A 24386-nucleotide genomic window follows, 5' to 3' on the forward strand; every position below is an offset into this window, starting at 1 on the left:
GTAGTCGATCCCTGGAGCAGTGGCTTTCCATCATTGAAAGAGAACATCTGTAATCTCCCAAGGGGGTCAAACAGCTCTTTCCCCTGAGGAATGTTTTCAGTGTTTAGCTGGACAAGACTGATGGGAGTTGTAGTCCACCACTGGAGAGTGCAGGACAGGCAAGGCTCTACTTTGAGGACTAAGCTGAGTGTTTTGGGGGGGGGGGGGGGAGAGAAGAAAGTGGAACTTGGTTTCCTGCAAAGTGTGTGTTTTCCGTCCCTGAAAAAGACAACTATGGACACCAGTCATTCATTTAAACCGTTTTTAATTGACCACCCCAAAGGGCTACAATGACTCCCCCCCAAAACCACCCCCAGCCCCACTGTCAGTCCCTCCTTCCAGTTCTCTCCAAATATCCAGGGGCCCCTTTCATGGGGGGGGGGAAATCCTGGAGCCACAGCCCCCCCCCCCCCCCAATTCTTTACAATACTCTGTCCATAGAAATAAAAAGTCCTTTACAGTACAAACTCTATTCCCAAAGGTGCTCAGTAGAAGGCGGAGGAGAGACAGCAGCAATACCGGTGGGTGAGTGGGGGGCACAACAGCAGCCCCCCAAACTCCCTGGAAAAAGAGAGGGCCCCAATCCTGCTTCGTCCAGCACCCACACGCCAACGCAAGGGGGGAGGGTCCATTAGAAATTATTTGGGGGCATTCCTGCCCACCCCCCATTTGCTGCATATGGGGTGGCGGCTGCCAGAGTGTCCCCATTTTTACAGCAACCAAAAATTAAGTAGTGTTAGCAAGTCCAAGGAGGGGGACCCTGGAGCAGTTGTACATTTGTGGGGGGGGGGGGGATACAGATGAAGGGTGCAGACAGAAGGGGGGATATTTGAGGGGTTCCTCAGCCATGTTACAAAATGAGTGACACGACCACCTTGCCCTCCGCTTCCTTGGCACAGAACCAATGTGCAAAAGTGCAAGGGGCATGATGGCGGCGGTGGTGGTGAGGAAGGCATCTAAACATTTTTTTGCCCCAACTGCTAGTCACCCCTGAAGGCCAGGACCTCTTTCTCTCTGTGTGTGCATGCTGTGGGGGGCCCCATACTTTCCCTCCCCACTCCAGGTGTAAATGCGCTTGCTCACAAATGAACACCCCAGTCTCTGCTTCCTTACCTGGGAATGCCAGCACCGCTGCATGTCTCCCTCCAAGTGCCTCCGCCATTCTTGATCCAGCACCTGGCCAACACCTGCCCCCCCAGACTGCACCCCCTAAATCGTACGCTCAGCCCTGCAGCCCTTTTTGACTCTGGGGGTCTCCACTGTGACCTACAAGATTAGCCCCCCCCCTCTCAAGGCTAAGGAAGGAAGGAGTGAAACCTTTCCTAGGGAAAGGGAGCACCAAGGGGGGTGAGAGACACTCCCCAAATGGCTGTCCCCCCCCCCGGAAGCCAGGGCCACCAGGACATGGACCCCATTGCCATCTGCCTGGCCTCGGGAGACCAGATTTTGGCCCTTTTTGTTTCCTTTCTGCAAAGGGTTCTGCAACCTCAGGCACAGAGAAATGCTGCACTTTCACATCCCAATTCCCACAGAGCTTTTTTGGGGGGAGGGGGACTGGTGGCAGCAGTGAGAGTCAAAGGGGCAGCCACCCCCTTCTTCTCTCCCCCAAAAAAGGAGTCACCTGCTCCCTCTCCCACCTGGCTGGTCCCCAAAGAGGGGGGTCATGGTGCCCCCCCACTCTAAAATGCTACTCGCCCCTCCCTGCGCCCAGAAAAGTTAAAAAATATATTGGAAGCTCAGTGGTAAAAAGCAGGAGGAAGGGGGGGATCAGCCCCGATCCACCAATGCCCCCCTTCTCCATCTGAGGCTGGGGGGGGGAGCAGAAAATGGAGGACAGGGAAGACCAGGGCTGCAGGAGGATGGGTTTGGGGGGCCCTAGACCAGCAGCGGACTCTGGTCGCTCTCGGCCAACTGTCTGCCCCCCTCCAGGAGGCTGTGGGGCACGCCAGAGGGTGGGGAGTGTGCCATGCTGCCAAAGGAAGGGGGCCCCGGGGCCACAGTGGGAGAGGGGCGCAGCAGGGGAGTGCGCTCTGAGTCTCGGCCCCCCTCTTCTTCCTCCTCTTCCTCATGATGCTGCTGCGCGTGCATCTGCGCCGGACCCTCGCCTTCTTCCTCGTCCTGAGTGGCGGCTGGGCTGCGGACGGCGCCATCCTCCCCTTCCGAGTCCGAATCCTCTGGGGAGCGGAGGACATGCTGCTTGCAGACGGGGCAGGTCTTCTTGGTCTGCGTCAGCCACGGATCCACGCACTTGCAGTGGTATGCTAGGAGAGGAAGGAAGGAGGAGCAAGGCTCAGTAAAGACACCCAGGACAAATCAACTGACCATAACATGGAGAAACTTATTGCTGGACAGATCCCCAAGGGTCATCCATCCCAACCCCAGATGGGGCAGGAATACTTTACTAAAACACCACTGATTTAAAACAGTATAAAAGCTTTTGTAGGGGAGCAAAGGCACCCCCCTGAGCTCACAAGTGGGAACAGCCCTGCACTTCGGATGTGGTTGTACTGCAGCTCCCAGCATTCCTTACTGCTGGGAGTGGCAGTTCCCCAATGCCTGCCTGCTTTCCTATCACGGCTGAGAGACAGAGTGCACCGCCAAGAAGCCCCAGCACTTCCCGTAAAGGATTCTGGGAGTGCCAGTGCGGTCATGGCTCTGCTGGGGCATGGTCATCTCTTGGTGTTCATTCTGGCCCAACATGCTCCCCTCCCTTGACTGGCGTCCTGCGCGTCCTTACCGTGAGCGCAAGGGAGGATGCGCAGGCGCTCCCCGTCCTCGTACTCCTCCAGGCAGATGGCGCAGACGTCGTACTCATCCCCTGGGGACAGAAGGGGGGCAGAGGGAATGAACAGGGGGTGCAGACATAGATGCAGACCCACATCGTCCTGCCCTGCCCAGCCATGGCCCCCACAACAATAACACCAGAGCTTGGGAAATTCTAACTACAACTCCCAGAATCCTCTCATGCAGCCTGTCTTGGGAGTGGGGTGTCCTGGGACTTGTACCCCCCCATAAACACACAAAGAGGGGATTTTTGCAAGCTCTGTACCCCCATGGTGCTGAGAAGGTGGCACCAATGGAGCCCCCAGCCCCATGGGGACCCTGCATGGCACCCGTAGAAGAGGGGTCTTCTATGGGCAAGGTGGAGGTTTTAATTTGGGGGGAATAGGAGGGGGGAGACTGACTGGAAGGAACGTTGGGGGGTGGGATGGGGGATGCATTTTGGGGGGCAGCAGAGAGGGAATGAGAGTTAAGTGTGCGTATGTGGGAAGGCATCTAGCAAAGTTTGGCAAAGTTACTTTTCACCCTTTGGACTCCCTCCTCTGTTCTCAGTGACCCCAAGCCCCCTTCTTAATGCTGACTAGAGAAGACTCACTGAATTCAAGGGGTTTACCTACGTGTTGCCTGACCTTACAGACAGATGGGGGCTAAGCAACTGGGTTCCATTTATTTGACTTTCTCCCAACAAGTTATAAAAAAAGTTAAAAAAGGTTAAATAAGGCATGCTATTAAAAGACCATTAACTTTTTATCAAAGGAGAAGCAGGAGTTTAAAAACACCAAGAGTGGAGTGGGAAATGCATTGCATGCACCGTGTGCAGGGCAGAGGGCGCAAGGGGTGCTTTGTGTGCTTGCGGGTGCCATGGGGGACTGGTGGGTTGCCCTGGCCTGCTTGCCGGCTGGCTTCCTTCCTCCTCCTGGGCCTCTCAGCTTCAAAAACAGGAAGCCGGGCGGTGGAGGGGTGGGTGGCCTTCCTTGCAGAAGTTGTGGCGGCGGCAGCAGTGAAGGGAAGTGGTCAGAGGGGCGGCAGCAGACTCCGCGCAGCAGCAGCAGGAGCAGCAGGAGCTGCAGCAGCGCCTTATAAGGCAAAGAGTTGCAGCAAGCAGCAGAAGCAGAGCCACAGCTTCCTCTTGGTCTTAGTCAGCCCCAGAAAGGGAAGAAAAGAGAGAGAGGGAACGGGAGAGGAGGAGGAGGAGGCCTGGCCAGTCCCTTGCCCCACTGCATGCCCCACATCTAGCCCTGGGAAGGGAGCAACAGCAGCACTGGTGTGGTTGCTGCTGCTGCGTGCCTTCCAGCTGTTTGCAACCGATCATGGGATTTTCCTGGCAGGTTTTCTCCAAAGAAGCTTGGCCACCCGGCCCTGCTTCCTCTGAGAAGAGCAGGAAGGTCACCCAGGGCTGGATTCGAACCCCGGTCTTCCAGAATCCAGCACTCAAGACCATGACGCCGCACCAGTTACGTTGGCATGCGCCTCCCACGCATGGCAACCCGTTCCTAGGGTTTTTGTTTTGGCAAAATTTACTCAATGGCCCTCAATGACACACACACGAGAGAGAGAGAGAGAGAGAGAGAGAGAGAGAGAGAGAGAGAGAATGTGACTTGCCCAGGCTGGATAAAATAAAGGGTTGTGTTATTCGGAGGCGGTTTGCCATGGCTTTCGTCTGAGGCTGAGAGAGTGTGACTTGGCCAAGGGCACCACGGGGGTTTCCATGGCCAAGCAAAGGGGATTTGAAACCTGGTCTTCAGAAGGATCTAGCCCTCTGCCCCCCAAAATGGCTGAAAAGGTTGGTTGGGGCCAGGGTCTGGGAAATTTCCTTTTTTTGGACTGCAACCCCCAGAATCCCCCAGCCAGCGTTGCTGGTTGGGGGGTTCTGGGGGCTGCAGTCCAAAAAAGGAACTTTCCTCTGCCCTGATCCAAAGTTGGTGAATAGCCCATGTGACATGTGCCCACCACTCCCTAATGCCTGAGGCTCTGAGTTCGAAATCTCTGCAGCCCCAGATAAGACCCCTTTGTCTGAAGCCTTGCCTCCTCCACACACCCATCTCTCTCTCTTTTTAAACGTTACGTTTATTTAGTTTGTGCAAATGGGGCAAGGACCGTGACCCACAACGACTTTTTAAGGCCAGGGAAAAAAGGGGGGAGAGAGTGGCAAGGAAAGAAAAACACACACACAAACACACACACACACACACACACATATATATATATATATATTCCTGTTTGGTTCTTTTGTGTTATTTTAGCCACAGGGAAGTGGCATTCAGCAACTTTAATCGCCGCGGCTGGGATGGGCAGTTTGGAGAGGAACCTGGGATTTTCCCTAAGCAAGAACTAAAACTCTCCAATGAAAAATGTGCAAACTGCAAATCCCAGGATTCCAAAGGACAGTTCAAAGTGGGGTCAAACTGCTTTAAACTGCGCAGTGCGGACGCCTTCTCCCTCTACGCTGGGAACCCTTTGCAATGCGATGGCAACCTGAGGAGCTGCTCTCCTCTCCCACACCTGACTTCCTTGTTTGCAGAAACGGCACAAAGGCAACCCACATCCGCCCTCGGCCCCAGAAAAGCGTGGGAGGATCCGGCTGAGAGCGGCTGGCGGGAGGAAAATGCAGAGAGAAAGGGAGGCAGGGAGGGAAGGTGGTCATCGCACACCGGCCCCAGACCACTGACCAATGCTCTCCCACTCGGCTACTTCTCCAGCCTGCACAATGCGTCCTGGGCTATGGTTGACCCTCGCTTGTCACTGGCAAGGCCCTTCCTTGGGGGGGGGGGGGAGAGTCTGAGTCTCATAGAATCATCGAACCATAGAGTTGGGAGGAGACCCCAAGAAGGGCCATCCAGTGCAACCCCATTCTTCCATGCAGGAACTGTCCATCAAAGCATCCCCAACAGATGGCCATCCAGCCTCTGTTTACAAACCTCCAAGGAGGAGACTCCACTACACTCCAAGGGAGTGTAGTCATCTCCTCTTGCCTCCAGTTACAAACTGGGGGGTGAATCGCAGAGCTAGAAGGGTCATTTAGTTTAGCCTCCCCCCCCCCTTTGGCCAGTGAAGGAGCCCATCATCACTCCAAGTCCTGGTGTCCAACCTGCGTTTTAAATCCTCGTAAGAGAGTGTCCACCACCCTCTTTCCCCACTGAGACTGGTCACTTCAGGTGACTCCTTCTTTTAGAGGCGTTGGCTGCTGCTGTGTATTCAAGTCCTTCCCAGTGTATGGCAACCTTAAGACAAACCTAACATGGAGCTTTCTTGGCCTTTGCCTGCCTCCGAGGCTGAGAGAGCATGACCTGTCCAAGGGTTAGATCACCCAGTGGGTTTCCATGGCCCAGCTGGGATTCGAACCCAGAGTCGTAGTCCAAGGCTCAAACCACCACACATAAGGGATGCAGCTATGGCGAGGTAGAATGAAAGCACTACCCTCCCAAATAGGATCCCCCCCGCCATGTAATTTCCTTTCAGTCCCCAAATTTCTAGCACTGCAGTAGCTTAAAATTCCAGTTCAGCAATTCAGACTTGCATCCAAAGAAAAGGCAAAGAGTAACCAAAGGAAGGAGAAAACCGCCCAGAAAAGGGCTCTCAGTATGAACCATCTCCTGCGTCTCAGTCCCTGCAGGGCTAGAAATGTGGGGCGTGAAGGGGAATGACACCTGGGGGGCATAATTCACGTTTGAGGGGGGGTGATGCCCTCATCCTGGTCCCTGTTCTGACTGACCAGGGCCCCCAAAGCAGTCCTCCACATCCCCTAGGACCCCCTGCCCCACTCCAAAAGAGGGAGCTGCTCCTTGGTGCCTTCTGCACCCCACACTTAGGGGGAGGCAAGAGCCTTGAGAAAGTTACTTTCCACCAAAGCTGCCTGCCTTCCTGCCTTTCTTCCCTTTGCAAGGCCTGCCAGGCGGGCAGTTGGCATGAAGCCATGGAGGCTGGCAAGGGTGACTGGCTGGCTCAAGCCATTATTCCCCCCCAACTGCTCCCCCCCCAGGGTGGCAAATAGGATGGGGGCTGCCCTTTTCCTCTGCCACTTTAAGACCCAAAGAAGCGGTTACAACAGATGCCAAACTGAGCTGCTCCCAGATGCCCCCTGAGCCAAGAGTTGCTGCTGCCTGGAAAAGTATCTTTCCCATAACTTGGTGGGAGAGGGGCTGCCCTTGGCCCAGCTCAGTTTGGCATCTGTTGTAACCTCACCTTTGAGTCCTAAAGTGGCAGAGGAAGAGGGCAGCCCCCACCCTTTTTGCCACCCCAGGGGGTAGTTGGGAGGAATAATGGGCGAAGCCGGCCGTCCTGCCAGCCCTGTGGCCCCACGCCAACTGCCCGCCTGGCTCTGCAAAGGGAAGGAAGGCAGGAAGGCGGGCAGCTTTGGCGGGAAGCAACAGTCAGCAAGCCAGCAAAGAAATGTGGGACCCACCAGCACCCTCTGCTGGCAAAAGGGGGCCAGGCAGGACCCAGATCAGCCCCACAGCTCCCCATAGGGGCAGAAAAGTCTTAACTTTGCAGGCGTTTGGGGACCTCTTCCTGGCCAAACATTTCTGGGTAGAGCTGGACTCCTCTCTATGGGCACAAGCTCCTTTCTCCAAAGGGGTCCCTGCCCCAAGGGGCTCACAGGCTAGAGGAGGCCAAGGGATGCCAGCGGGGAAAGGGAAGGGGTCTCAGATGTCCCGGGTGCAGGAGGGGAGGGCAGCACCCCATTTCTCCAGCCAGTGGGTGTGGGGGGGGGCCCTTGCCCCAAAATCTGGTTGGAAAACAACCCCCCACCAACGCCCCACTGGCAGTGCTGGCAGGAGATGGTGGGAGTTGTTGTCCTAACCCCATCCTTTCCCAGCATTGGCCATGCTGGCTGGGGATGATGGGAGCTAGAATCCAACACATCTGGAGGGCAGGAGACAAGGGAAGCTAGCAATTGGGTATCACCGATTTTCCCCCAAATGCTAATCGGCATGGCTTTAAAACCTGTTTTAGCCTCTTAATTGTACTTAGCATATTTGTAGCCTATGTAAAATACTCTGTTGTTTTGGACTGTTTTAACCTGTTTGCCTTGATTTTACCCCACTTTGAGATCTTTTGATACAAGGTGAGAGGGAAATATTTCTATAATATTTCAGCATGGCAGCGTGGTGTAGGGGTTTGAGCATAGGACTCTGGAGCACTGGAGACTAGAGTTCAAATTGCCTCTCAGCCAAGTAAACCCACTGGGTGACAATGGGCAAGTTACACTCTCTCAGCCTCAGAGGATAGCTATGGCAAACTCCATTTGAAGAAATGTGGCAAGAAAACTCCATGATAGGGCCACCTTAGGATCGCTGTAAGTTGGAAAACACTGGAACAACAACAACAACAATAAATATCTCAATGAAACCAAAGTCAAGGCATTTGGACCAGGGAAGGAGGGCCTGAAAGGAATACGGTGCTTCCTTAGAAAAATTGCTGTACATTAGAAAAGTTGCTTTTGGACAAGCAGTAATTGGGGGAAAGGGTTACTTTCCTGCAAGAGCTTTAGAGAACTGAGGATCAAGAGGGTGCTGGTAGAAGAGAGGGAAGAGGAAGGGATGTGATGGAGGACAAGACAGAGAAAAATTGGGCTTTTAAAAAAAGCTGGAGGGTTCTGACATAAGGACTAGAAGAGGGATGGGCACAGGGCAATTCCTGACCCCACGTGGCTTCAATCTGGGGCCAGTTTCTGCCCCAGTCATGCAGAAAGTCCCCAAAACATATGGAAATACACAAAAATATCCTCATGTCAAGAACTCTCTATCCCCTCCATTTCCCTCTACAGTTCGTCTCAAAATTCAGGCAAAAAGTGATGCAATGTCGCATGTGGCCGCCATTTTGAGAGAGACCGCAGAGGAAAACGGAGGTATTTGGCCTTGCTGTGGGAGCACAAGGGCAGTTGGGAGGGTGGATTGGGGCCTGGCTGCCATGCAGACACCCCGCCTCAGACTAGGAGGCTCCTCTTGGTTCCAGGAGTGGTCAGTGCCAGGACACAAGGCGGAAAAACATGTGGTCAGTGGAAAGCGAGCAAAGCATGAGCAGGATGTGAAAAGGTGAAGGCGAAGAAACATGAGGCCACAGAAGAGGAGACTCGGACTTGACTGATCAGTTTCAAATATCTGAGAAGCTGCCGAGACACGGAAAATGGAGCCAGCCTGAGATTCAGACATGAACCAGTGGATCCCAATTACTTAAGGGGATTCTGATTAATCATTTTAAAGACCTCCCTGCAGGCAACAGTTGTCTGACAGCAGAATGGACTCCTTCAGGAGATGGGAGGGCTTCCCTTCACTGGACATTTTAAGCAGGCATTACACAAGCCCTTCTCAGGGGTGCTTTTCCTGTGGATTTCCTGCATATCATGGGGTTGGACTATATGGCCCTTGGGGGTCCCTTCCAAGTCTTTGGGGAAGAACCTCCTGATGGCAAGAGCTGCTTGAGAGTGGAGCAGACTCCTTTGGAAGAAGAGGGTGGACTTTCCTTTGCTGGAGGTTTTTAAAGGAAGGCCAGGGGACCACCTTTCAAAGGCGCTTTAGGTGCGAAATCTTCCAGCCAGCAGCCCAGAAAACCAGGGGCAGCTCTCCCAAAGGCCTATGCTTTTAAGGAGTTACCTTAAACGCCTTCGCGTTAAAGGGGGTTGCTGCTCCTGTAAAAGGGAGCTAACATCGGGCGTCCCACAGGGCACCATTTTATCCCCTATGCTGTTTAACATCTACATGAAGCCGCTGAGAGAGATCATCCGGAGACATGGGGCTCGGTGTTATCAGTACGCTGATGACACCCAGATCTATCTCTCCATGTCTCCGACTGATATAGTGACTAAGGATGGCACCTCTCCTCTGGATGCCTGCCTGGAGTCGGTAATGGGCTGGATGAGGGAAAACAGACTCAGGCTGAATCCAGAGAAAACAGAGGTACTCATGATAGGTACCCCAAGTCCAGGCAGAGAAATTTGTCATCCTGTCCTGGACGGAGTCAGTCTCCCTCTAAAGGACAAAGTGCGCAGTCTGGGAGTACTCTTGGATCCATCTTTACAACTGTCATCCCAGGTGGATGCGATGGCCAAGAGTGCTTGGTACCAGCTTCGGCTGATACGCCAGCTGTGCCCCTGTTTGGACCAAAAGGACCTTGAAATGGTAGTACATGCACTGGTAACCTCTCGGTTAGATTTCTGTAATGCGCTCTACATGGGGCTACCTTTGTACCAAGTCCGGAAGCTTCAGTCAGTGCAAAATGCAGCAGCCAGATTGGTCGCGGGAACATCTAGGGCAGACCATATAACACCGGTATTAAAATCTCTTCACTGGCTGCCCATTAGCTTCCGGGCCCAATACAAAGTGTCGGTTATTACCTATAAAGCCCTACATGGCTTGGGCCCGAGCTACTTGAAGGAGCGCCTTCTCCCACACAATCCGCCCCGCACTCTCAGGTCATCAGGGAAATTCTTATTAGAATGTCCAAAAGTGAGACTGACAACAACTCACAAGAAGTCATTTTCAGTGACAGCACCTACCCTTTGGAATAATCTTCCTGATGAAATCCGAGCCTGTTCCACTTTGGACACTTTTAAAAAGGCTCTGAAGACACACGTATTCCAATTGGCATATCCGTCTGACTCTTTGTAATAATTATTTCTAATAGATTTGCATGTCATTGACTGAAAGATTCCCGGCTGTATGTTTTTTATGTGTTTTTTACGTGTTTTATGCGTTTTTATGTAATTTGAGATTCACGGTTTTTATCTTAACTTGTATGTATTAACATTTTTGCTGTACACCGCTTTGATCACCGGAAAAAAAGCAGTATAGAAATAAAGTCTTATTATATTCATTTCACATTTAAACATTTTGACCCATTGTGGGTCACCAGTGCTGTGGTGCAGTCCTTTGAGTGCTGAACCGGGGATCCAGAAGATCAGGATTTGAATCAGAAACCAGCTTGGCAAGTCAGACTCTCTCTTCCTCAGAGGAAGGGCAAACTTCCTCAGGCAAAATCTGGCCAAGAAAACCCTCAAAGAGGCTCCTCATATTTTTAGAGCCAGGGAAAAGGTAGTGGTTGGCATGGCTGGCAGTGGTTGGAGTGGTAGGACTCAAGACCCTGGGAAACTAGGATACGAATGCCTTCCTGGCCACCGAAAACCCTGCAAGCCCCATGCTTGGCCTCAAAGGAAGGCAAGGGTGGCAAACTCTGGCCAGGAAAAAGCCAGCTGGGAAAGGCTTGCCATGAGTCAGAGGGAGATGGCTACCCCACCGCCACCATCACCTCCAGAGCCCTGAGTGCCTTACGGAAAGGAAGACAAATGCCATATTGAAATAAATAAAGGACATCCTGCATTTCTCACAAAGCAGGGAATATTGTTGCTTCTGGGCATGGAGAAGGGCAATGGCAGCTGTGCAGGTTCCCCGGGTGGGAAGGAGAAAATGCCCATCCTGGGCAAGAGGGCAAGGCATGTCGGCAGGCACTGCGCTTCCCATCCAGCCATCTCTATGCCCCCCAGCTGCCCCACACCGCCTTCCCTGCCCTCCTATGGGGCGTCCCTTACCTTTCTTGTACTTGTGGACGGGGATCTTTTTCAGCTGTTCCTTGGAGAGGCGATTCCGCCTCATTCTCTTCCGATGCTGAATGCAGCGCACAATCTGAGAGGGAGGCAGGCACAGTTTAAGGGCATCTTTTGGGCATTCTTCCTGGGGGCACCTCTCTCCCTATCTCCCCCGTATACTTCAGGGCACAGCCTAAGATTTTTAAAAGCCAAAAGAGCATTGCCAGAAAGCACAATGGAGACACAAACACCTATTTGCACTTTATCCCAGTAAACTCAGGCAACGGAGGCGTTGGCTCTCTGAATGTGCACTGAGTGCAAATCCAGGCGTTCTCTGCTCTGAATTGTGCCTGGGTTACTTTGCCACAAGGCAGATGGGCTTTGGAGTCCTTGTTAGCGTCATGGCCAAACATCAAGAGCAGCCCCTGTGGTAAAAACAGGGTGAGTTTGCATTAGGGACTCTGATAGAGACTATTTTGTCTTAGCTTGGCAGAGAAAGGATCTGAAGGCTGCTGTGGACCACCTGCTGCATCACTGGCCACCAATAAACTTATAGCACATGTCTGGCATGCAAGTAACTCCAGGAGCCCTGGAACTACAACTAGCTCTGGAAAAGAACAGCGTCCAAAAGGCTCAGGACCCAGCTGCTCTTTGCTCCAAACCCTCCCCTGTAGACACCGAAAGCCAGGGGTTTTTAGTTGCCTCCAGCAGTTTCATGTGACCGGTCCCACTGGACAGGTCAGGCTAAGTCCAGGAACCCAGATCCCACCCCTCCCCTCCCCTCCAAAATGGCAGTCACTCACCAGAATGGTACACATCACTGCAATGACAATGCCCACCACGCCCGTGAAAGGGATGAGGTAATAGCCCAATGGGAAGATGTACTCCGGGATCAAGATCACTTGGCCCCTGTGGAAGGAAGGAAGGGGTCAGACTCCGGAAGGGCATGGAAAAGGAAACCTCTGTCTCTGGCCAGAGACTGGGCCGAGGGAGGCCAGATCCCCATCCAGCCATGCCTTGACCAAGCCTCAAAAGACCATTTTCCCTTTTTCCACCGTGACAACGTTTGCAGAGGATGATAGAAACAATAATAGCTGCTGTTATTGCTACTATTGCTACTATTACTATTTTTTCCCCTAAATTTTATTAATAAGGTGTCATCGATGTACATGGCACTGTACAAATCAAACCACTGGGAAAGACATACAGGGAAAGGGCAGCAAGGAAGCTTCTACGATGGGAAGGTCTGCTCGCCTTTTGCCCAAGAAGCATCAGAACAAGGAGAAAAGAAGTTTTTTAAAGACCAGGAAAGGTCAGTCCAGTGGTCTGGGACCGAGGGGACACATCTGGCCGCAGTCCAGCCCAGGAACCCAGTCCGTTGGGGCGGCACCAAATTCACAGGGAGACCCCGATGGATAGTTAGCTGTGTGCTAACCATGCCTTTGCCTTGGGTTTTATTGCAGCATCCCAGCTGATAGCCCCACGTAATCAACAAACTGTTGTTTTGGGGCACCTGTGACTCTCCTTTTGCCAGACCCTCCAGACTGAGTTGGCCCAGGAACAGAGTGGATCAGGGCCCTGGAATCAGGGCTGCCAAAACTGAAGACCTGCTCCAGCTTTTGCAGGTTGCTGTTTTTTAATTGCTTTCTATCCATTTTAACCCTATGTTCTAAATAGTTTTAATAACAGTTTGATTCTAATGCCATCTTCTTGTATGTTTTTTAAGCTACTGAATATTGTAGGACAGAAGGTGGAGGAGGAAGATGAGGATGTTATTAATAACAACGAGGGAGAGCTGCCAGGCTCCTGCCCACCTTGAACCCACCTTCCTTTCCAGCAAGAAGAACGTGGCACACCAAACAAACCCTCTCTGGGACTGGCAAGAATCTGACATGGGTTTCTTTCCCTCCCCACACACTAAAAAATGCCCACAAACATTTTGGGGGACTGTTTTGGACTCTGTTTGAGAGGCAGGTTTGGAGAAACAGAGGAAGCAGCAAGCGTTTTCTGGCCCAATTCTGCTGGGAACTGTTTCAAACTCGGGGCATCAGGACCCAAGGATTTGCCTAGTTTTCCCTCATGTGCATCAGTCTCATTGGAGGAGCAAGAAATCTTAGGCTGCATACACACTGGAGAAATAACCCGGTTTGGCACTGCTTTAACTCTTTTCTGGCTCAAGGCTATGGAATTCTGGGCTCTGCTCTGGACCTCACAACATATTCCAACTCCCAGAATTCCATAGCCTTGATCCAGAAAAGAGTTAAAGCAGTGCCAAACCGGGTTATTTCTCCAGTGTGGATGCAGCCTACCAGAACCAGGCGCATTCCTAGGGAGCTGATGGGCAAAGAACCTCTTCCCCAGCCTTTCAAAGACTGTTTAAAATAAATAAATGCAGAGAGATGATTTATTCCACTTGGCTTTCAATGCTCTCCCTGTCGCATGTGACGAAGGCTGGCAATGCCACCTGCTGGAACATTTTGTCCACAGCTGTGGGTTCATAGAATCATAGAATCATAGAGTTGGAAGAGACCGCAAGGGCCATCCAGTCCAACCCCCTGCCATGCAGGAAATCCAGATCAAAGCATCGCCAATTGCTGCCATTTTATGGTCATTACTGATTTGATGCTTTCACTCCTTCCCCAGCCGCAAAATCTTATTTTCACACAAACTGATGTGCTTTAAGCAGAAAAGCAGGACATGAAAAAAGGTATTAAACTGGTTGGTCTGGCTGAGTCTCGGAGGCCAGTGTCTTCCACACTTCACAGTTTCACCACTTTGATTCCACTTCAACAGTTAAGCATCCTAAAGAGTCCTGGGATCTATAGTTTTATTCTGCCTGATAACGGCTTTGGTACTCCCCAAAACTGCAATTCCCAGGCAGTTCAAGTGGAATTGTACTGCGAACAAGGCCTTAGTGCCCTCATAAACCCTTCAGCTGCTATCCCTTAGTTCCTACCCTTTGTCATAGCTGAACAGCCTACGCAGGTATGTTGCCGCTGTTTCGCCAATGAACACGGAAGGGATGGTGATGCGTTTGTGGAGCTGCTCTGGAGAAGGCAAAGAGGGAGAAAAGGATTCAAATCTCCTGTAAAGACAGTGGCACAAGTATCCCCGCACTCGCTCCCCAGGACACTGACCAGTCCTTCGTCACTCACCATCATCCCAGACCATGTTGAGGAGATTGTCTGAGCCCACGTTGTGGACGATGGCCGCCAAGTACCCAGCCTTCTGGGCATGGTACACCTGGGGGAAAGGAAGAGGGGTGGCGCAGGGGGTCAGGGTGGCACCCAATATGTCCCATGGGCACAGACCCCTCCGGCATGCATTATAAATGGACCCGCCAGCCATGGGAATCCCCCCTCCACTCCCAGTTCAAACCCTGGGAGCCCCCCCCCCCAGTTATATAGGATCGCAGGTAGGGGTCCAAAGGGGCCGAAGGCCACTCTGGGGAGAGGGCTGTGGGGGAAGCAAGAGGCAGCTGTGGCCAAAGGCAACCGGTCAGGGACGTATGGCAATCTTCATCTCTTCCCAATCCCCCAACAATATATTGGCCAAAGTACACACAAGACAGGGTGTGATGCCACTTCTGGTTGCCTTTTTGGCTGGTATGTTGTTGCTGGGTGCCTCCAAGCCATTTCCAACTTATAGCAACCTTAAAGTGACCCAGTCATGGGATTTTCTAGTCCGGTTTTCCCAGAGGGGTTTTTGCCATTGCCATCCTCTGAGGCTGAGAGTGTGGCTTGCCCAGCATCAGCCAGTGGGTCTCTATGGCCAAGTGTGGAATCGAACCCTGTTCTCCAGAGTCAAGTTTTCATTAGAGGCTGAAGGGGTCTGAGGGAAGGCTCCAGGGATGCTTCTCTTCACCTTGGGGAGTGTTTGTGTGATTTCCACTCCAAAATTAACAAGTTAAGCTTTTGCAAAATGGGAGCTGGGGGGGGGGGCTTCAGGGGGAACAGCAAAGGTGGGTCCTGGGTCCACTTGCTCCACACCACATTAGAAAGTGGCTTCACATGCGCAAGGACAGGGCAGAGTGTGTGCAACTGAGTGTGCGGAGAAAGTCCAGCTCACAAAGGGACTGGACTCTGGGCAAGTTTGATGTTCATCCAAGCAGCAAATTTTGGGTCCCAGAACAGGAGAGCTGCATCCCCCCCTTAATGCACAACAGTTCCTTTTATGCCCCCTTCCCCTCCCTCTCTTTTTTGCAAAAATGCAGCCAAACCGTGTTCAGCCCACCTTGATGTCAAAATTGCAGTCGTATCTCTGGATAAGAGCAACGAAGATGCTCCCGTTACTCGGGGGTCCGTCGATCGGCCGGCAAGCATTGGCTGGCCTGGCTTCCACCAGAAAACCCTGCAGGAAAAGGGGGAGGCAGAAGAAGGGAGGGAGGGAAAGAGGCATTTTATTTGGGGAAGAGGGAAGCAGGCTAAGGCTGATGCCCCCCACCACATGCCCTCAGCCCCATGGACACCTTGTGCCTAGAGGGGAAAGGTGGGGAGGGGTCCGGTAGGGGCACTGAGGTCAGGAACCCCCCAAGCGTCCTGCAGATACCCACCACCAGGCCCTCGCGGGGCAGAGGACCCCCAAACATGGCCGGCAGGTCAGAGAAATCCATGCTGGTGTTGTGGTCCGACATCTGAGGGCAGAAGAAAGAGGGAGGCATTGACAATTTTTTGCCTGCTTTTCACTCCAAAAATTAACAAGTCCAACTTATCCCCCTTTTTGAAAGGGACAAAAAGTGCTTCGCCCGGGAGACAGTTCGATCTGCACCTGGCTATTATTATTACTGTTATTTTATTTACTTGCATCCCACCTTTCTCCCAAAATAGGGCCTCAAGGCGCTGCACAGCAAACCGAAAACAATACAATTCAAAGTAATACAAAAGCATGAAAATGTATAAATATACAATTTAAAAAAATACATTTTAAAAGAGTTAAAACAATTATACCTTTAAAATTTAAAAACGTATTGAGAAGTCTAAACTCTAAGAGTTTCCCAGGTCTGACAGTCCTGCCTAGGAGGTGGAGCAATATCAGCATTCCCCGTAACAAGAATCTTAAGTCTCAGATTTTATGGTGGTTGTTGTTGTTGTTGTTGTTATGCTTTCAGGTTCTCTCCAACTTATATGGTGACCCTGAAGTGAACGGCTCACAGGGTTTTCTTGGCAAGGTTTATTGAGAGGAAGCTTGCCATCATGGCCATCCTGGGAGGCTGAGAGAGTGTGGCTTGGATAAGTGTGGATTCGAACCCTGGTTTCTCAGACACTCAAACCACTATGCTGGCTCTCTGTAAATTGATGTTACAGGGGAATAAAGGTGCTGCTTTCCTTACCTGTGCATTGTGTACAACCACCAGCTTTTTGCAACATCGCACACCTTCTGGAGGGCCATCATAACACACAGAGGCCTCATGGTCAAGGCCCACTGTCTTTCATCTGCTGGCGGTCATTGTGGGATCTGAGCAGGGGTCTTCCTAACTCACATCCCCTCAGAGGCTGGAGAAATGCAGGGACTGGACAGCCAACAATGTTTGGCTTCCTTGCCTATTGAGGAAAGCCAGCCACTACCAGGCATTGGGCTAAGGCCTTCCTAGGTCCATCCCATGCGGCTTGTCTTGCTTGTCTGAGCTACCTAAACCACTCAAACATGCTCCTGGACAGACAGGTTACCTCTGGTGTAATGCATTTTTGGTCCTCACACAGATCCCAAACACTCTCCTTCCCACTTTCTCAGAGCATAAGGAAGAAACCCTCCATTTCTGCTGCAGATTTCAGGAAAAAGGAATAAAATTGTAGTTGTGTATGCTCCTTCTTCCTATGGCAAAACCAACAGGAATTGGCTGTAACTAGAAACCAGAGCTCTGGAAAAGCCAGAACCTGCCAGCGACCCCCTCCAAGTGCAGCAAAGCAGCAGGCGGGGTGGGCTCAGGCCTCGGCTGCCCAGGGGCCTTCCAAGGTGTGGGGCAGACTCACCGCGTGGATGTAGCCACTTGTGGCCGGGAGCTCCAGGACCAGCCAGACCGGGAGGAGGGCCAGCATGGCCAGGGGGAGTGGGTGCGAAGTCTGCATGGCAGCCGGCTGCGGGCGTCTGATGTTGTGGCTCCTGCAGCAGAGAAAGAGAGAGAAGAGTTTCAGGGAAGGCCACGGAGGGGATCCCACAGCTCAGGCCTGGCATCTCTGGAGACGGCGCTCTGCCTGCCCCAATGGCTTAGGTCCCAGATGGGAATTATGGGGCCGATCAGATGTCCCCAGACTGCAATTGTCGGCATCCCTCACTGCTCAGCAAACTACCTAAGGAGCCAGCATACCCCGCAGTGAGGGATGCTGGCAATTGATGGGAACTGCAGTTGAAAGGATGCTGGCAGGTGATGGGACCTGCAGTCCTAGGGCACCTAGAAGGCCATACCTTGTTAACATGGAACCAGCTACCTTTGGGATTGCTTCCCCTCCCTCCTAACCTGCCCCACATCCTAAGAGGGAAAGCCAACTCTTTTCCCCTGGAGATGGGGGGCAAGGAAGGGCCTTCTGTGGGGCAGCACCGGAGCCACGCAGCTCTCTCCCATGTGGGGGGGGGGAGTCCATCAAAAGCCCCTTCCTTCCATCATCTGGCAGCAAGGTGGATTTTGGAAAGACAGCAGACTCCCTTTTATCCCGTCCTATTGATCCTCCTTTCATCTAATATTCCACCAGAAAAAAACATGGAAATGAACGCACTTCTTAAATGTCAGTCACTGCCTGAAGTGCGCCACAGAAGACGAACATTTCCAGATAAACAAACAGAAAATGAAAAGTGACTGGGCACAGACTTGGGGGGGGGGGATTTCATGATCCTGGGGCAAAGGGGGCTGGAGGGAGTCCACTTCTGCAACCAGAACGACAACCACAACACACAAGGCAGCCACCTCCTCTCTGTGTTTACCCGAGGCAAAGCACAACACAAGGCAATCATATGATGGACTGGGCCGGCCACTCAGCTCAGGAGGCCATGGCATCTGTGCGTGTGTGTTTTTGTGTATGAATGCGTGAGTTTTCTGCACAAGGGTTGGACCCAGCAGCTGCTTTCTGACAAGATGGTCCTTGGGTTCCAAAAGAAAACCAGCTGGAATCTGTATCTAGAAGCACAGACCAGTTCTTTTTTTTGTTGCAAAGGGAAGCACTCAGCACATGCTCAAAGATACTGTCATCTCCATCTCACTTCAGATATCCCAATGGAAGGAGGCATGAGCTGAGCTCCCTGCTCCAACCCAATAAGACCTTTGCTCCTTCTTTTCCTTCTTCAGTTGAGTCCCACGTCCTGGAAAATCAATTGGGGCAGAGCAAAGGATGCCCAAGAGCCAGAGGAGATGGGTTTCTACACAAACACACACCCAAAATACAAGTGTTCAGGGTTCAAAGTGTTTGAAGCCGCTTTAATTTGTCAATTTGTTTGATATGTTTTTAGTCATTTAAAACTTACTTTTATTGTTTTAAATTCGGAGTAGTTTTGTACATGGATTCTGCTTCTCTGCTCTCCTCCCATCATCCCACAAAAGGATCAGTTTTAATACTGTCATAGTTTAATTCCATTTTAATTGTCACTTTCATAGGCTTTCAATTGTACTGTGTTTTTAGACGGTAAGCCACTTTGGGTTCCAATTCTGGGGGAGGGGTACAAGTAACAACAACAACAACAACAGGGGAATACATACATATTTTAATTAACTAATTAAGCATGCAAGGAAGTAAGCAAGCAAAATGGGAGGTAGTTCATAGCCTCAGTTCTTCCATCTCTAAAAGGGGAAAAGACCACTACCCTACTCTGCAGGGCTGTTCTGTCAAGGGTCAGCAAGGAATCCTGGAAACCAAGAAGACCCTCCATTCAGTGGCCACTGACCCACAGGATTCAGCTACTGAAATGTAGGCACAGAAAAGAGCCCCCAAAATGACTGCTTTCCAAAGCAAGGGGCAGTTCAACCCTATTTATCGTCTGCAGAAAAAACCAGCAGCGGCTCCTGCTAAAGACCAATGCGCTTAATGCAGCACAGCTTTTCTTGGGCAGCTGTGTCTCCTGACACTGAAGCCACACTGGACTTGCTGGCCTTTAAGGCGCCCATGAACTCCACAGGGTTTCTCCAAAATAATCCAAGGGTTGGAAAGCCCACTCCTTGCAAGGTGCATAAAACTATACTGAAAGTGGAGTGAGGGGCAACATCTTGGCCCCTGCCCAGGGGCTTCCCTTTGGCCCCCTCAACACCCCCTGGGCATCGTCGGAAGTGACATCACATCATTTCCTGTCTCCATTTTTGGCCTGTTTCCAGTGAAAAGTGGGGTTTGGGGGTTAAGGAATGAGGGGTTTGAAGTCTAAACAGCCACATCTGCAACTGTCTGTCATTTGGGACCATTTCCAACCCGAAAGTCACCCTTACAAATTCAGCTTAGCAAATGGTAATGAGGGGCTTGGCAGGGCTGCCAGGGACCCCCCAAAAAGGAGACTCAGGGGCCAGGGCACTGAAGGAGCCTCCAAGTTCTATCCACGAGTCATATCAAAATCCATAATTTTGGCCCCAAAACCTGTCCTTGACTTATATGTATGAGGCTGACTTTAGTCAGGTATATATGGTCAATGTAATTGCATGTCATTTACATCCTGCCTTTCCCTCAAAGACCCTGGAAGAGCAGTCGCACCTGGCCCTGAGGACAAATGGCCGCAACTGAGTCGGCGGCAGAAGCGCACACTTTGCACTCTTCTCCCAAAGGGAGATATAAGTTAAAGCAACATAGCTGAAACAGTATACAGTTTAAAAAGAGGAGTGAAAAAGCATCAAACAATAAATACAATTAAAACGAGAACAAGAAGCAATTAAATACATGTTCAGTGTATACCACATATATCACAGTATTCTTTAAACACTCAAACCGGCAGAAGGTCTGTTTGAGTAAGAAGGCTTTTGCCAGCCAGAAGAGACAGATCATAGCATCCTAGGGTTGGAAGAGACCCCAAAAGGGCCATCCAGCCCAACCCCATTCTGCCATGCAGGAATTCACAATCAAAGTATACCTGACAGATGGCCATCCAGCCTCTGTTGAAAGGCTTCCAAGGAAGGAGACTCCAGCAAAATCTCCAACGGAATATGTTCCCCTGCCAAACAGTTCTTGCTGTCAGGACATTCATAGAACCATAGAGTTGGAATAGACTGCAAGGGCCATCCAGTCCAACCCCCTTCTGCCATGCAGGAAATCACAATCCAAGCCTTCCCTGGCACAGGTAGCCATCCAGCCTCTGCTTAAAGACCTCCGAGGAAGGAGACGCCACCAAAATCTCCAAGGAAGGAGTGTGTTCCACTGTCGAACAGCCCTTACTCTCAGGACGTTCCTCCTAAAGTTGAGCTAGAATCTCTTTTCCTGGCGCTTGCATCCATTGCTCCACTGAGTCCTGTTCTCTGGAGCAGCAGAAAACAAGCTTGCTCCCGCCTCAATGTGACATCCCTTCAAATATTTAAACAGGGCTATCATCATATCACCTCTTAACCTTCTCTTCTCCAGGCTAAACATCCCTAAGTCTCTCCTCAGAAGGCATTACGGTTTCCAGACCCTTCACCATTTTGGTGGCCCTCTTTCGGACATGCTCCAATTTTTCAAAATCCTGTTCAAACTGTGATGCCTAGAACTGGACACAGGATTATCTCAAGTGAGGCCTGACCAGAGCAGAATACAGTGGCACTATTCCTTCCCTTGATCTAGACACTATACTTTTATTGAAGCAACTTAAAATTGCAATGGCCTTGTTAGCTGCCACAACACACTGTTGGATCATGTTCAACTTGTGGTTTACTTGAACTCCTAGATCCCTTTCACACCTGTAAGTCTCCTTAAGCCAAGTACATTATCTTAAATCCTATATCTGTGCATTTCATTTTTCCACCCGAAGTGCAGTACCTTATGTTTCTCTGTGTTGAAGTTCGTTTTGTTAGCTTTGGCCCAGAAAGGGCCAAGCAAGGCTCCACTGGGAAGGAGCCCCACAGTCTGGGGGCAACCACTGTTAAGGTCCTGCGCCCCGTGTCCTTGCCATTTGTGACGGTGGCAGGATGAAGAAAAAGGCCTCGCTCGAAGACTGTAAGCGAGACTGGCTCATTCGGGCACCCTGAGTTGTATTTGTTTTGTTTTATTTCAAGGATTTATATCTTGCCTTTCTCCCAGAGTGCGGTGTTTCCAAAGCAGAGGGGAAAGAGGGGGAGATGGGGCAAAGAGCAGCAAAAAGCAGCCACGAAACCCCCCTTCTCTCCCACCTTGAAGGAGCAGCTCCACAAAGGAAAGTGGAAAGCAGGCCCACGCAATAAGCGTGCCAATTATCCCACGCGGTGCCATGTTGCAGGGCTCCATAAGGGAAAAGAAAACCACCTCTCTAATTGGAAGCAAGAAGGGGATGGCAGACCCCCAAAGCAGGCTTTTGCTTTCAGCCCACCCAAAAGTTGGATAAATCCATGCCAGTCCCTGGCACTGCATGCCCACCTTTCTTGGAGAGAACAAGGGCCCCGTCCTGCCCCCCAGGAATCCTTTGTGGTCTTTCCGTGGGCAGCAGGGAGGAAGGCGCTGTATTCGAGTGAGGGATCAGCTCAACCCCACAACAGCGGCAACGACAAGGGGTGCAGCCGCACTGCAGCATTAAAGCAGTTTGGTACCACTTTAACTGCCATGACTCTGTCCTACAGGATCCTGGGATTTGTAGTTTGGGGAGGTATTGAGCCTGGTCTGTCGGAGAGCTCTGGTGCCTCACCAAACTACAAACCCCAGAGAGTCATGGCAGCCGAAGTGGTGTCACACTGCTTCAGTTCTGCAGTGCAGCTGCATCCAAGGCTGAGGAGAGAGCCTCGAAGGGGCTGCCGGCTGCTTGAGTGAATCAACCAAAGAGAAAAGCAAACAAGAGATAAGGATTCTTTAATCCTCTCAGTTGAGGGGGAGGAAATTTTTGGCCAGGAGGACCCTCAGGGGAGCAGCCTGCCTCGCAGGGTCTTCTGAAGGGTGGAACACGATCAAGGCTTTGGGGGCATTAAGGGGCACCAGAAGTGGTCAATGGGGCAAACTTCATGATGGGATGAAGCAAGCACCTTAACCACCCTGAACTACACAGCCAAGCCTTTCTGATTTGGGAGGTTAAGGAGGCCCAGGCCTGGTTGGGAGCTGGATGGGAGACCCCAGGAGGGACAACCGGGAAAGATCCACAGCCAGGGCTGGGGAGAAGAAGCTTGGTCAGGGTGGCCAGAGACCCTCCTTTTCCAGGACATGTCCTGCATTTCAGCCTTCTGACCAGGAGGAATGCCTCAATGTCCTCCACTTTGATTAATGTATTCTTATATCAGTGTTTTTAGCTTTTATTTTGTCATGCCTTATGTTTTTATTTCATGTTCTCCATTTGTGGGGCCTTGTCCTCTTTTGCAGGAATACCATCTGGTCACCTGAGCTTTCTTGACCCTTAGCCAGCCATGGCTGCTGTCAGTCATGACCCTTGGCTGAAAGGACCACCTTTCGTGGACTTCAGGTATCACGCACCTGAGCATCCTTTCTTGCCAAGGGAGCCATCCTAAAGCCACTTGCAACCACTTTCCTCCCAGTCCCTCTCTTGTCATGAAAGCCGCTTGCAAGGACTGCTGTTGCATTGCCCTTTCGATGTCACACCCAAGGCATCTGCAAGCGTGGGAACATGATTGCGCAGCATCCCAAAAAGAGGCAACATGGCAGCCAGGAGAGGGGCCAGGTGCGTCCCTCGCCTTGGGGCCTCCCACAACCCCACACTTCTTCCTCCCTCGGCCCCACAGCAACCTCTCAAAACCTCCTCCGACCCCAACTCCCCCTTTTTCCTCTTTCAAATCCCTTCTCACAAAAGTAACTTTTCCATGTGGAAAAACCTGGGCACAAGCCACATGTCCCATGCGTTTCTGGCTGTGCAAACCTCACCAAGTCAATGTACACTTCGCCCTCTCTGGATCCAGGTTTTTGTGCCCACAGGTTCCAGCATCCATGGTTTGCAAACATCTGACAACTGTCTTCCCAAAAGCAAACCTTGGCTTAGCCATTTTATATAAGGGATGCCATGGGATTTAATGGGACTTGAGCATCCATGGGTTTGGTCTCATTTTGGTCTCATATGGGGAGGTTTTTTTTGGGGGGGCTGACTTTCTGAGATCCCCCCTGGAAGGCTTGAGTGGCCTGAGAGGGAAGCTTAAAGTGGGTTTCGTCCCTTTGGGGGGGGGGGTCTGGGGTTTTCAGAGCAGCCAAAGCGGACCCCTTCGATCCCCATTTAGCCTGGAAGGACGGCAAACCTTAGAAGCAGGGGGTGATGTTTTGGGGGGAGGGCCCTTTGCCTCTCAGCTGCGATCCAGCCACCTAGGGACCCCCCCCCACCACCAAAAAAAGAAGCCTATCCCCTCCCTTGATAGCTTCGCTTTGTCTCCCGCCTAGTCCCGGGTCCCAGCCTCCCTTCTCTGCTCTGCTCTGCCAAGCCTGGGCCCAGAGTCAGGGGCCACTGCCAGGGCAGCCCCCTTGGCCTTGGCGTTAGAGTTCCTGCGGGAGGCCCCCGGCCCTGGCCCCCTGCCCTCCGCCGCCCCCAGAAGCCCAGCAGAGCCGGGCCAAGGGCGAGGGCCACTTGGGGCACCCTCCGGGGCCCCTGCTCACCTGCCTCTCTCTGGGGCTCTGCGGAGGGGGCTCTCGACGCCTGTTTACTAGCCCCCCCAAAGCAAGGCAATCCTCCTCAGCAGATCTCGCGAGGAAAGAAGGCGAAAGACTCCGCCCAGAGCAGGCCCTCCTTCTCCTTCCTCTTCCTCTTGAGCCGCCCAGCAGCAGGAGGCCTTGCCCCCGAGGAGTGGCTTGGGGCCCTGGAGCGCCCCTCGGCTTCATAAGGCCAACCATGACCCTACTTATCATGGAGAGCCCCCTCCGAGCAGATCTGTGCCCCGGCTGGCTGCCTCCGCGCCGGGGAAACAACAGCCCAGTTTGGAGGGAGCCTGTGGCGCGGGGCCTGGCTGCCTGAAGCCCTGCTCCAGTTGCCAGGATGATTCCAGAGCCTTGAGCCGGGA

The 24386-nt window shown here is 52.0% G+C and overlaps 1 protein-coding gene across 4 annotated transcripts; it reads right to left on the reverse strand.

The window, feature by feature from the left end:
- Positions 1 to 324: 324 nt before the first annotated feature.
- On the reverse strand, positions 325 to 24157 carry RNF167 (ring finger protein 167). 4 transcript variants are annotated; one of them, XM_089480082.1, is made up of 11 exons: positions 23986 to 24157; positions 23269 to 23353; positions 17311 to 17440; positions 15894 to 15974; positions 15575 to 15691; positions 14497 to 14584; positions 14298 to 14388; positions 12145 to 12250; positions 11345 to 11438; positions 2777 to 2857; positions 325 to 2300 (listed from the first exon to the last, which is right to left on the reverse strand). In XM_089480082.1, exons 2-11 carry the CDS (start codon positions 23331 to 23333, stop codon positions 1915 to 1917), a joined length of 1239 nt encoding a protein of 412 aa, XP_089336208.1. In that variant the 5' UTR covers positions 23334 to 23353; positions 23986 to 24157; the 3' UTR covers positions 325 to 1914. The 4 variants fall into 4 exon arrangements, with proteins under 4 accessions (XP_089336208.1, XP_089336210.1, XP_089336209.1 ...); XM_089480084.1 differs by lacking the exon at positions 23269 to 23353 and having other exon boundaries at positions 23990 to 24157; XM_089480083.1 differs by lacking the exon at positions 23269 to 23353.
- Between the last annotated feature and the right edge of the window lie 229 nt (positions 24158 to 24386).

Source organism: Sceloporus occidentalis, unplaced genomic scaffold (assembly GCF_023333645.1).
Source record: "Sceloporus occidentalis isolate IW3139 unplaced genomic scaffold, rSceOcc1.0.p SCAF_14, whole genome shotgun sequence".
Classification (NCBI taxonomy): Eukaryota; Metazoa; Chordata; class Lepidosauria; order Squamata; family Phrynosomatidae; genus Sceloporus; species Sceloporus occidentalis.